General features: G+C 48.1%; 1 protein-coding gene across 1 annotated transcript in view; it reads left to right on the top strand.

Annotated features, from left to right (window-relative positions):
* TBRG4 (transforming growth factor beta regulator 4) overlaps positions 1 to 5,863 on the top strand; it is a 33,725-nt gene extending 27,862 nt beyond the window's left edge. Inside the window, exon 11 of the mRNA XM_083466941.1 lies at positions 5,559 to 5,863. Within this exon, the coding sequence (XP_083323067.1) occupies positions 5,559 to 5,660 (102 nt within the window). The 3' untranslated portion in view covers positions 5,661 to 5,863. The remainder of the gene's footprint in view (positions 1 to 5,558) is intronic.
* The last annotated feature ends 8,230 nt before the right edge of the window (positions 5,864 to 14,093 follow it).

Below are 14,093 nucleotides of genomic sequence, written 5' to 3'. Positions count from 1 at the left end.
CGCATCCAGAGGTACCACAGTACTATTACTTCTCTTGATCTGGACAGTATACTTCTTTTTTTTATATAAATTTTTATTCACTTTTCACAAATTTTTGAAACAAATACAAATAACACAAACAAACACAAAAACAAATAACAAGTATAATTTCAAATCCTTATTTTCTTGTAACTTCTTTCTCCGACTTCCCCATACCTCCCCTTTCTGCATTCTATTTTCAAATATTTCCCAGCAAAGCCTTACTCTTTAATTTTATATAATTTACATCCTCTATTTTTCTTTAAATTTAACCCTTACAGCTGTGAACCCCTTAGTTTTTAAAACCAGCGTCATTCTAACATTCAGTAATTTTACAATATTTCTTAAGATAGTTTTTGAATTTCTTCCAATCTTCTCCTGCCGCCTCTTTTCCCTGGTCTCGGATTCTGCTCGTCATTTCTGCCAATCCCATATAGTCTATCACCTTCATCTGCCATTCTTCCACGGTGGGTAGGTCTTCTGTCTTCCAATACTTTGCGATGAGAATTCTTTCTGCTGTTGTAGCATACATAAAGAATGTTCTGTCTTTCTTTGGACAGTATACTTCTGTTGATGCAGCCTAGAATAGCATTAGCTTTTTATGCTGCTGCATCACACCGTTGACTCATGTTCACCTTGTGGTCCAAGAACAACAACAATTTGTACCCCACCCATCTGACTGGGTAACTTTCAGTATATATAAAACCATAATAAAACTTAAAACCTTAAAAAGCTTCCCGATACAGGGTTGCTTTCAGATGTCTTCTAAAAGTCAGACAGTTGTTTATTTCCTTGACATCTGGTGGGAGGGCGTTCCACAGGGTGGGCGCCACCACCGAGAAGACCCTCTGCCTGGTTCCCTGTAACCTCACTTCTCGCAGGGAGGGAACTGCCAGAAGGCCCTCGGAGCTGGACCTCAGTGGCTGAACGATGCGAAAAAGCTGCATTTTAATGTTGTATTTTAATCAACTTTTTATTATTGGTGTAGCTGCCCTGAGCTCAGTCTTGACTGGGGAGGGCAGGGTGTAAATAAAATTTATTATTATTATTATTATTATTATTATTATTATTATTATTAATGGGCAGGCGCCAAGTCTCTGTGCATACGGGACCCTTCTATAGGAGCCTTCCAGAACCAGTGAGGGCCAGGCCAAGCTTCTAGCAAGAGTAAAAGAAAAGGGCATATGCAAATGCCCTTGATTTGCGTCATGGTGGGCAGGATTATTGTAGGTGGGGGGGGCAGCCTGCCTTTGCCCGGTTTAGGATGGAGATATGACTGGAGCACTCCCCCCCTGCTCTGCGCCCCTCCCCTGTTCTCCCCCCACCAGGGAATGGCGGAAAGCCCTGCGTCCGCTCGCCCCAGTTCCCCAGGAGTGGCTTGGAGCAGGGGGAGCGCCGCCATTCCTCCTGGCTCTTGACCGCTCTCTCTCTCTCTTTCTCTTTGGCGTCAGGCTGCCCGCTGGAGGGCTCCAGGGGTGGGGCGGGGGGGGGGGAGAGGGGGGGCAGAGGCTGCACTCAAACAGCGATCATACATTATTTAGCTCCTTGGAAGCAATTATAGCTCGGCACCCTGCTCTGCTCTCCGGCAGCTTGGAGGAAAGGGCAAAGGGGGGTGGGGGGTGGAGAGATGTCGGATGCAGACACAGTTGACGCCTCCCCCCCACCCCGTTGGGGGCCAGGAGGGGAGGGGGAGCCCAGGCCAGGCTCCCTCCAACAGGCCCCTGCTTGCTCTGTATAGCCTTGACTGAGCTCACGCTGAACTGCCTTCCCTGTGATTCTGTGTGCGTCTGCTTTTTGCAGATCAGACTTTGCCAACCTGGTGCCCCCAGCAGCGCACCACAGCCATGCTGGCTGGTCCTGTTGGGAGTTGCAGTCTAGAACAACTCAAGGGCACCCCGTTGGCAAAGGTGGTTGTGGATAAATTGACTCCGGACTTGCAAAGAAGACTGCTTGACCGCTTCTCCTGCTTTGAAGGATGTCAGGAGCTGTTGTGTGAGACAGAGCAGATCAGAGCATTTTCATAATACAGTGGTACCTCGGGTTAAGTACTTAATTCGTTCCGGAGGTCTGTTCTTAACCTGAAGCACCACTTTAGCTAATGGGCCCTCCTGCTACCACCGCACCGCCGGAGCACGATTTATGTTCTCATCCTGAAGCAAAGTTCTTAACCCGAGGTAATATTTCTGGGTTAGCGGAGTCTGTAACCTGAAGCTTATGTAACCTGAAGCGTATGTAACCTGAGGTACCACTGTAATGATGTTTAGTCCCTTTCTTGTAACTTGAAGCCCTACCCTCCAGAGCAAGAGAAAGCAAGCTTGCTCCAACTTCCAAGGGACAGCCCTTTAACTTCAACTTGAGGGCCCCAGACATTCCTGGGTTATTCTCGCCAGCATTAGGATAATAATAATAATAATAATAATAATAATAATAATAATAATAATAATTTTTATTTATACCCCACCCTCCCCAGCCAAGACCGGGCTCAGGGCGGCTAACACCAGGTATAAAAACAATTGATTGAAATACAACTTAAAAAACAAGGTTAAAATACAACATTAAAATGCTGCCTCATTTCAAAAACTCAAAAACTTTTGGGGGATGAAAAAGTCAAATCTTCACCAAGGCCAGCTATCCAGACTGGTCCTATGTGGGCCAGAAAAAAGCCAGGGAAGTCCCCAAGTAGGAGTTCCATCACAGAAGGAGAAAGGAAAAAAGAAAGAAGGGAAGGGAATCAAATTGACTCCAAGCCAAAGGCCAGGCGGAACAACTCTGTCTTACAGGTCCTGCGGAAAGAAATCAGATCCCGCAGGGCCCTGGTCTCATGAGACAGAGCGTTCCACCTGGCCGGAGCCAGCACTGAAAAGGCCCTGGGCTCTGGTTGAGGCAAACTGACTTCCTTAGGGCCCGGGACCACTAGGGTGTTGCTATTTATGGACCTTAAGGTCCTCCGTGGGGCAGACCGGGAGAGGCTTTACCGCTTCTCCTACTTTGAAGGATGGCAGGAGCTGTGTGTGAGACAGAGCAGATCAGAGCAATTTTAGAGTCTTGTTCTTATGTTATGGATTCAAACTGCAGAATCACAGAGTTGGAGGTCATTTAGCTCAACCCCTTGCAATGCAGGAATCTTTTGCCCAACGTGGGGCTCAGACCCACAACCCTGAGATTGAAAGTCTCATGCCCTACTGAGCTATCCCAGCCGTCCATACAGGGTGATTACTATCTCTCCCTACCCTACCTCACAGGGTTGTTGTGAGGATAGAGGCAAGGTGGGTGATTGTCCACATACGCAACCCTGAGCTATGTGCCCATTGCTATCCTTTTCCTCCAAGCAGCTGAAGGCGGCATACATGGTCTTTCCCCTTCCTCATTTAATCTCCGCAACAACCCGCAGGGCTGATTTCCTTCCGAATGGAGAGGTTTGATCTTCTTGCAGTCCATGGGACTCTCAAGAGTCTCTTCCAGCACCAGAATTCCAAAGCATCCATTCTTCGGCGATCAGCCTTCTTGATGGTCCAGCTCTCACTTCCGTACATCACTACTGGGAAAACCATAGCTTTCACTATATGGACCTTTGTCGGCAAGGTGATGTCTCTGCTTAAGATGCCGTCTAGGTTTGCCATCGCCTTTCTCCCAAGAAGCAGGCGTCTTTTAATTTCATGACTGCTGTTACCATCTGCAGTGATCATGGAGCCCAAGAAAGTAAAATCTCTCGCTGCCTCCATTTCTTCCCCTTCTGTTTGCCAGGAGGTGATGGGCCCAGTGGCCATGATCTTTGGTTTTTTTTGATGTTGAGCTTCAGACCATATTTTGCGCCCTCCTCTTTCACCCTCATTAAAAGGTTCTTTAATTCCTCCTCACTTTCTGCCAACAAGGTTGTGTCATCTGCATATCTGAGGTCACCACAGGCTTATCTAAAAAAGGAAAAAAGCACATGCGCTTTGCTCTGATTCCCAAAACTGCTGAAAACAGCAGCCCGTCCCTGTCTCTGCATCCTGCCAATGAACACCGTTTTTGCGTGAGGCCGCTTAACCCTCCGGCCATCAATGTTTCAGCCCTTAATCTGTTTGCTCCAACTCTACTGCATTTTCCCACGGCCCACCGATCTTCCAGCTTTCATTCCTCCAGGTGCCGGCCAGCCGCTTGTTTGTACAAAGTTGGGTGGAAAGTTGAGGCATTGAGAGTCACCAGGGTGGAAGGGGACAGAGATTATCGCTGGCCGGCTGTCTGGGTAGACCGTGGCACCGTTCCCTGCCAGCCCCACTGGCTCAGAGCCACTCTGGATAATCCCCACGTGCGTAGAAGCCAAGGTGGCTGCGAGATGCTCACAGAGAAGCGCTTCTGATCAGGAAAACACTCTGTGTCACGCACAGACACAACCCAGTCTGGAAGCCAAGCCAGTCGAGGGAGTTGCGTATATGAACTCTTCCCCAAAGACTGGGGTTTAATGACTCCCATCTATCAATATCTAAAGAAACCTCTTTAATTCTAGTGCAATTATGTGATACTAACTGGGTTATAAGGGACGCGGGTGGTGCTGTGGGTTAAACCACAGAGCCTAGGACTTGCCGATCAGAAGGTCAGCAGTTCAAATCCCCGTGATGGGGTGAGCTCCCGTTGCTCAGTCCCTGCTCCTATCAACCTAGCAGTTCGAAAGCACACCAAAGTGCAAGTAGATAAATAGGTACCGCTCCGGCGGGAAGGTAAACGGGGTTTCCGTGCGCTGCTCTTGTTCACCAGAAGTGGTTTTGTCATGCTAGCCACATGACCCGGAAGCTGTACGCCGGCTCCCTCGGCCAATAAAGCGAGATGAGCGCCGCAACCCCAGAGTCGGTCACGACTGGACCTAATGGTCAAGGGTCCCTTTACCTTTACCTTTTAACTGGGTTATGTCGCTTGCTGTTGAAATGCCTGAATACTGAAAAGATTCTGAACAAATACAGAACTGATGTTTCATAAATGAATATGAGAATCTTTGGCTGATCTTCTCTGCCCAGGAATAGATGCAATGCCTGGCAGGGCTTTTCTAGCTGAGGCCTGGCCTAGTTTCTGAGCACAATTCAAAGTGTCAGTGCTGACCTTTGAAGCCCTAAACGGCCTCGGTCCAGTATATCTGAAGGAGTGTCTCCACCCCCATCGTTCTGCCCAGACACTGAGGTCCAGCTCCGAGGGCCTTCTGGCGGTTCCCTCCCTGCGAGAAGCCAAGTTACAGGGAACCAGGCAGAGGGCCTTCTTGGTAGTGGCGCCCGCCCTGTGGAACGCCCTTCCACCAGATGTCAAAGAGAACAACAACTACCAGGCTTTTAGAAGACATCTGAAGGCAGCCCTGTTTAGGGAAGCTTTTAATGTTTAACAGACTACTGTATTTTAATACTTTGTTGGAAGCCGCCCAGAGTGGCTGGGGAAACCCAGCCAGATGGGTGGGGTATAAATAAATTATTATTATTATTATTATTATTATTATTATTATTATTATTATTATCATCATCATCATCATCATCATCATCATCTCCTCTTTCTCTCTTCCCCTCCACGTCTTGCAGGTTCCCTATTACGAATGGCTTGACCTGAAGTCAGAGTGGCAGAAGACAGCCTACCTCAAAGACAAGATGGGCAAGGCGGTGGCTGAAGAAATGGCAAAATAGTGAGAACAAGAGACACACACACGCTCACAAGGGCAGTTGCCGGATTAACTGCTGGGTAGGGAGGGATTCTGCCTGTCCTCGTCAACAGCCACCTTGGCGATGCTCTGAAGGGAAGTGGCCGGGAGCATCTCTGGACGCATGGAGGGGGCCTCTTCATCCATGTATATAGATGTGCATTTGAATAAACGGTCTATTGTACAGTCCAGGTCACACTTTCGGCTGTCTGTTCTTCTCCTGGCCTGGCAAAGGAAAGAAAGAGAGTTGCTTTGGAATCCGTGTGTTGAAAGAAGCCTTTTGGTCTCCCAGGCGGCAGGCAGATAGGCGCCAAATGGCTCCCTTAAACCAGGGCTACAGTTGCCAAAACGGAATGCCTAGTTGCCATTTATTAGAATAAGAATAAGAATAATTTATTTATACTCCGCCCATCTGGCTAGGTTTCCCCAGCCACTCTGGGCGGCTTCCAACAAAACAATAAAATGCAATAACCTATTAAACATTAAAAGCAATCCTAAACAGGGCTGCCTTCAGATGCCTTCTAAAAGTTTGGTAGTTATTTTTCTCTTTGACATCTGGTGGGAGGGCGTTCCACAGGGCGGGCGCCACCACTGAGAAGGCCCTCTGCCTGGTTCCCTTGGCTTCTCGCAGGGAGGGAACCGCCAGAAGGCCCTCAGCGCTGGACCTCAGTGTCCGGGCAAAACGATAGAAGTGGAGACGCTCCTTCAGGTATACTGGAACAAGGCCGTTTAGGGCTTTAAATGTAAGCAACAATGCTTTGAATTGTGCTCGGAAACGTACTGGGAGCCAATGCAGGTCTTTCAGTGTTATGTGGTCTCGGCGGGCGCTCCCAGTCACCAGTTTCCGAGTCACCTTCAAAGGTAGCCCCATGTAGAGCGCATTGCAGTAGTCCAAGCGGGAGATAACCAGAGCATGCACCACTCTGGCGAGACAGTACGCAGGCAGGTAGGGTCTCATCCTGCATAGCAGATGGAGCTGGTAGACAGCTGCCCTGGACACAGAATTGACCTGCGCCTCCATAGACAGCTGTGAGTCCAGAATGACTCCCAGGCTGCGCACCTGGTCCTTCAGCGGCACAGTTACCCCATTCAGGACCAGGGAGTCCCCCACACCCACCCGCTCCCTGTCCCCCCAAAACAGTACTTCTGTCTTGTCAGGATTCAACCTCAATCTGTTAGCTGCCACCCATCCTCCAACCCCAAAGTAGCTCTCCCAGGAGGGGCTGGGTGCAAGGATACCAAAGGAGGATGTCAAAACATCAGAATGGCCCGTTCGAATGCTTTATTAAAGAAAGGTGTAGACTTGGAGCAAAGCAGCCTGCCAGGTCTCCCCGCCTTTGCAGACCTGGGACGGACACCGCAGCAAGGAGATGGCTTGCCCGCACCCAAGCCAACGTGCCTACATTATACACAAAACGGCAAACCTCATTTCACCTGCCCAGATGAAGGCGTAGGTGGAAAATGCTCAGACCTTACAGATAGCTGCACTTTCTGGGCTGAGAGCCCAGTCCCTTGAGCCCGCAGATAAGGAGAGCATCAAAGCAAATTAGCTTATATCAGAGCAAGTGAATCTAAACATAGATGAGCTCTTTGCTACAACAACTAGCAATTAATGGTGGGGTTATCTCGACTGCCAAGATGGCGTTTGCAGAGCTTCTGGAGCAGTTCTTTGGTTGAGCACGTGGTCTGATCCTGTGTACAGCAGCTTCTTGTGTCCGACTCTCGCCTTCCATGGAAGAGGTTTTTGGAGGCTAATGGCAAACGGTGGCTCAACAGTAGCAAACGAAGGAATCACTAGGAAGGGGGATTACCGTATTTTTCGCTCTATAAGACGCACCAGACCACAAGATGCACCTAATTTTTGGAAGAGGAAAACAAGAAAAAAAAAATATTCTGAATCTCAGAAGCCAGAACAGCAAGAGGGATCGCTGCGCAGCGAAAGCAGCAATCCCTCTTGCTGTTCTGGCTTCCGGGATAGCTGCGCAGCCTGCATTCGCTCCATAAGACGCACACACATTTCCCCTTACTTTTTAGGAGGGGGAAAGTGAATTATAGAGCAAAAAATACAGTAAATGAAGCCACAGACTCTAGATCTACGGTGTACTCACAGCTTAAGATACTGGTTCAATAAATCTTAAGGAAGCTTATAGAATAGAATGGAATAGAATTTATTATTTATACCCCGCCCATCTGGCTGGGTTTCCCCAGCCACTCTGGGCGGCTTCCAACAAAGTATTAAAATACAGTGGTCTGTTAAACATTGAATCTTCCCTAAAGAAGCTTTTACTGGGAGCCAATGTGGGTCTTTCAGGACCAGTGTTATGTGGTCCTGGTGGCCGCTCCCAGTCACCAGTTTAGCTGCCACATTCTGGATTAGTTGTAGTTTCCGGGTCACCTTCAAAGGTAGCCCCACATAGAGAGCATTGCAGTAGTCCAAGTAACCCACCGACGTCCCCTGAGCTGCAGAGACTGAGGTCTGAGAGAAGGAGAGACCTGAGTCCTTGCAGGAGGAGTGCTCGCCTTTGGGCGAGACAGGGAGGTGAGTCGCTGGGGAATCAGGACCGGCTGCTACCCCAACAAAGATAAAAGGCTGTCGGACCCCGCCCCGAGTTGCGGGAGCAACATTGCTGTATGCCAGATCCTGCCTGAGATCCTGTACCTGTCCTTGCCTGGTTTCCTGCCTCGTGTCCTGCCTTGGCTCTGTCGGACTGACTCCTAGCAGAACCTTCGGATTCTGGACAGGTTCTGGACAGCGTTTCACGGGTCACCCCCGGGCCCAGCACAGTGCTGAATTCGCCCATCTGGTCCTTATGGGCGCCACCTAGATGATGATGATGATGATGATGATGATGATGATGATGATGATAATGATGATTTTATTTGTACCCCAACCATCTGATTGGGTTGCCCTGGTCTTGCAAGCTCACCAAGCAGGCTCTGAAGGAGCGTCTCCACCCCCACCGTTCTACCTGGATGGATGGATGGATAAATGAATGAATGAATGAATGAATGAATGAATGAGTGCAGCAGCAGCTCTCCCTACCTGTGATTCCTAGCCGCTTCCTGGGGCCGATAAGAGTCCCAGAACCGTGGTGCTGCAAGGGACCACAAGAAGAAGAAGAAGAAGAAGAAGAAGAAGAAGAAGAAGAAGAAGAAGAAGAAGAATTTATTATTTATACCCCGTCCATCTGGCTGGGCTTCCCCAGCCACTCTGGGTGGCTTCCAAAAAAATATTAAAATATTATTAAAATACTGTGATACATCAAGCATTAAAAGCTTCCCTAAACAGGGCTCGAAGCTACAAACATGAGTCTGACCAAACTGCGGGAGGCAGTGGAAGACAGGAGTGCCTGGCGTGCTCTGGTCCAGGGGGTCACGAAGAGTCGGACACGACTAAACAACAACAAACAGGGCTGCCTTCAGATGTCTTCTAAAAGTCTGGTAGTTGTTCTTCTCTTTGACATCTGGTGGGAGGGCGTTCCACAGGGTGGGTGCCACCACCGAGAAGGCCCTCTGCCTGGTTCCCTGTAACCTCACGTCTCGCAATGAGGGAAGGCCCTCAGAGCTGGACCTCAGTGTCCGGGTAGAACGGTGGGGGACCATGAGATTAAGAGTCTTACCAGCTGAGCTATGCCAGGTGCCTGGGTCCAAACGTCCTCAGGTTGGCTGAGACTGCTCTAAATCTATATGTGCAAAGAGCTTACATAACCCAGCGCATTTACTGAGCGAATTCTTCTTGGAGCTGAGCTGCTGCTGCTGCCCTGGAGGCTTTTCTTTCCAGTAAACTGAACAGTCAGCGATGGTCTCCGTTCTCCCTGCTCCATGCCTCCCCCTTCCCAATGTTGTCGTTCGTGCCCAGAGGTGGCTGATGTGCCTGGCATGTTCAGTGGCGCATGCAGCGGTTGCCCGCAGGGCAGGGCATGTCTTGGCACGCATGCCAGAATCTCTGCAGGCCTAATTCTGCCCTCCAGGGGAGAATCTTTGACACCCCTAACCAGGTCATAAGAAGATTGGGAGACCCTCCTGGGTCCGGATTGGGGTGGCAGCTGACTGGCCAATGATTCAGACAGAGAACCAGCGCTTCAATGGACCAGCAGAGCTTCATATATATATATATTAAGGGATGCAGGTGGCGCTGGGGGTTAAACCACAGAGCCTAGGACTTGACGATCAGAAGGTCGGCGGTTCGAATCCCCGTGACGGGGTGAGCTCCCGTTGTTCGGTCCCTGCTCCTGCCAACCTAGCAGTTCGAAAGCACGTCAAAGTGCAAGTAGATAAATAGGTACCACTCCGGCGGGAAGGTAAACGGTGTTTCCGTGCGCTGCTCTGGTTCGCCAGAAGCGGCTTAGTCATGCTGGCCACATGACCCGGAAGCTGTACACCGGCTCCCTCGGCCAATAAATTGAGATGAGCGCGCAACCCCAGAGTCGGCCACGACTGGACCTAATGGTCAGGGGTCCCTTTACCTATATATATATTTATTAATTTTTACATGGAATTTCCAAAAAAACCCACATACAACATATTTTCTCACCTTATTCAGTATTTTGGACTTCCATCAACCACATCTGAAGGTTTTTCCATCTTTATCCCTTAATCTGCATTTCATTAATTTCACTATTCCTTTTAATAATCCTTCACTAATAGTTCTCTTCATACTTTTCTCTGCAATATTTCACACAGTCCTCCTTACAAAACTTATTGCATAATCTGTTGATTACAATTGCTTTTCAGATAGTTCACATGTTTACTCCGGTCCTCTGAGAATCTTTAATCCCGCAGGTTTCGAATCCTTCCTGCATCTTGTCTAATTCTGAATAGTCCATTAATTTCGACTGCCATTCCTCTTTTGTCAGTAATTCTTCGAGTTTCCATTTCTGTGCCAATAGTACAGCTGCCGTTATTGCATATAAAAACAGTTTATTATTCTGTCTATTAATATCCTCCATACAATGCCAAGTAGAAATGCTTCTGGTTTTTTTTATACATGTATATTTCAACATCTTTTTCATCTCTTTATATATCATTTCCCAGAAGCTTTTCACTTTCTTACATTCCCACCACATGTGATAAAAAGATCCATCTTTTTCTTTACATTTCCAACATTTGTTATTTGCTTTATACATTTTAGCTAATTTCACTGGTGTAATACACCATCTGTACATCATTTTCATCGCGTTTTCTTTCAAAGCTTTGCATGCGGTTAATTTTAATCCTTCCTTTAATCCTTTCCCACTCTTTTAGCTGTATGTTATACCCAAAATCCTTGGCCCAATGTATTGTAACTGACTCGACCTCTTCATCTTTCAAATTCCATTCCAGCAGCAATTTATACACTTTAGGCAATATTTTACAATCGTTGTTCAACACTTCTGTGACCAGCAGAGGTTCCTAGCGCCCCTGCCCAGCCTCGCAGGGTGGTTGTGCGATAAAGGCGGCAAACGGCTTTTTGCAAATGGATTTTAAGTTGCAGCAAGCAAAGAGCTGGTGGTTAAGAGGCTTTCGGGAGCGACTCTCTGTGGAAAGCAAAGGGAAACTGAGAGCTGGGCCTCGGCGTCAGATTCAATCAAGGGATCGTGATGGAAATGACCTCCTTTGCAAGAGCTGGAAGGAAGGGAAATAGCAGGGAGACGCAGTGAGGCCAAGCAAGCGCTTGAATACACACACACACACACACACACAGGCAGGTGGCCTTGCTGCCTTGCTAGAGCAGTGCAGTCCTTGGGAGCTCTGAATTAAAATGGTAATAGCGAAATTTGAACCCAGGACTCTCCAAAGGGAAGGAGCCCCAGCCATGAGTGGTGGCAAGGTGAGAGCCATTGTGGCATCGTGGTTCAGAGTGTGGAACTTGGACCTGGGAGTTGTTGATGTTTAGTCGTTTAGTCGTGTCCGACTCTTCGTGACCCCCTGGACCAGACACTCCTGTCTTCCACTGCCCCCCGCAGTTTGGTCAAACTCATGCTGGGAGCTTCCAGAACACTGTCCAACCATCTCGTCCTCTGGCGTCCCCTTCTCCTTCTGCCCTCCATCTTTCCCAACATCAGGGTCTTTTCCAGGGAGTCTTCTCTTCTCATGAGGTGGCCAAAGTCTTGGAACCTCAGCTTCGTTATCTGTCCTTCCAGTGAGCACTCAGGGCTGATTTCCTTCAGAATGGAGAGGTTAGATCTTCTTGCAGTCCATGGGACTCTCTAGAGTCTCCTCCAGCACCAGAATTCAAAAGCATCCATTCTTCGGCGATCAGCCTTCTTTATGGTCCAGCTCTCACTTCCATACATCACTACTGGGAAAACCATAGCTTTAACTATACGGACCTTTGTCGGCAAGGTGATGTCTCTGCTTTTTAAGATGCTGTCTAGGTTTGTCATAAGGGACGCGGGTGGCGCTGTGGGTTAAACCACAGAGCCTAGGACTTGCCGATCAGAAGGTCGGCGGTTCGAATCCCCGCGACGGGGTGAGCTCCCATTGTTCGGTCCCTGCTCCTGCCCATCTAGCAGTTCGAAAGCACGTCAAAGTGCAAGTAGATAAATAGGTACTGCTCCGGCGGGAAGGTAAACGGCGTTTCCGTGCGCTGCTCTGGTTCGCCAGAAGCGGCTTAGTCATGCTGGCCACATGACCCGGAAGCTATCTGTGGACAAACGCCGGCTCCTTCAGCCAATAAAGTGAGATGAGCGCCCCAAGCCCAGAGTTGGTCATTACTGGACCTAATGGTCAGGGGTCCCTTTACCTTTAGAAGAAAAGAAGAAGAAGAAGAGTTTGGATTTGATATCCTGCTTTATCACTACCTGAAGGAGTCTCAAAGCGGCTAACATTCTCCATTCCCTTTCTCCCCCACAACAAACACTCTGTGGGGTGAGTGGGGCTGAGAGACTTCAAAGAAGTGTCACTGGCCCAAAGTCACCCAGCAGCTGCTTTACCTAGGTTTGTCATTGCTTGCGTCTTTTAATTTCTGCCTGGGTCCGAAACCCCCCTCTGCCATGAAGCTCGCTGGTTGACCTCTCAGCCTGGCCTACCTCTCAGGGTTGTTGTGGGGGATTAAACGAGAAAGGGGAGAACTAGGTACAGTGGTGCCCCGCAAGACGAATGCCTCGCAAGACGGAAAACTCACTAGACGAAAGAGTTTTCCGTTTTGGAGGTGCTTCGCAAAACGAATTTCCTATGGGCTTGCTTCGCAAGACGAAAATGTCTTGCGAGTTCCTGCTGGTTTTTTCCCTCCCCCCCCCTTTTTCTAAGCCGCTAAGCCGCTTATCAGCTGATCCGATCAGTAGATAAGCCACTAAAAGCCGCTAAAAGCCGCTAATAGCGCTAATCCGCTAATCCGTCAATGGGCTTGCTTCGCAAGACGAAAAAACCGCTAGACGAAGAGAATCACAGTACAGATTCTTTTCGTCTTGCGAGGCACCACTGTACGTCACTCTGAACTCCTTTCCCGGCTTTCAATTCCCCCACCCCACAAAATACTATTTTGAAACAGGCTTCCCAGCCTCTCTCTCATTCCACGTGAACAGAAGAGGGGGGTACAAGATTCTCAAATATTCCCATAGGCTGCCCCTCTTGCATTGATGTGACTGGCCAGCTCTCAGCATCCCCTTTTTTCAAATTCCGTTGTCACCATGGAGACTGAGGCAGGAGGGGAAAGTTTGGTTTCCATGGCAGCAGGCCGGGCTTGACACCTGCAAGGACCAATGGGATGTTTCCTCGGTATCTAAGCAGCACGCAAGCCCTGGCAGATTATGATCGAGGGTGTCAGCATAAAACTCGGTGCGGGTATTTTGCAAGTCATTCGTTCGGAGCCTCGGTTCTCATCGTTCCATGCAAATGGACACTTTTCATCGAGTTACAACATAGATTATAACCCAAACGAAACCCAGAGATGCTGTAGGCTCCTAGGGGCAGGGACCTGTTCCTTCCTTCTTTCCTTTTTTTTTAAATCAATCTTTATTAATTTAAATTACACACACATACAAAGAATTTACAATCTCATACGAAGAGTTTGGGCACGACTAAACGACTAAACAACAACGACACTACAAAAAGAAAATTAAAGGAAAAACAATTAAGAAAGAAGAAAGGAAGAAAATACAGAAAAAAGAAAGAAGAAAAAGCAAATTTACGTACATAAATAATAATAATAATCTACCTAATTAATACTTAATTAAAACACTTAAATAAAAAAGACTTCTAACAAAACAAGTCTTCCAATCATTCTCATTGTACTGTTTATACTGTCGGCGTTTCTTCCGCACAGTTTTATATTCTTTAATATTGTTCCCGTCTACTCCACAAACGGTATTTGTTGTGTTTACAAGTATCACTCAAGTTCTGCTAATATGGTGTGATTGGTATCATATGATCTTATATAATCCTTAAATATTCTCCATTCTCCAAATATTTTCTGCTTCAATACTCCTCTAACTCTTCC

This window comes from Podarcis liolepis (assembly GCF_965112155.1).
Source record: "Podarcis liolepis genome assembly, chromosome: 12".
NCBI lineage: Eukaryota > Metazoa > Chordata > Lepidosauria > Squamata > Lacertidae > Podarcis > Podarcis liolepis.
The sequence above is the reverse complement of the archived record's forward strand: the minus strand, read 5'-3'. Positions and strand labels throughout refer to the sequence as shown.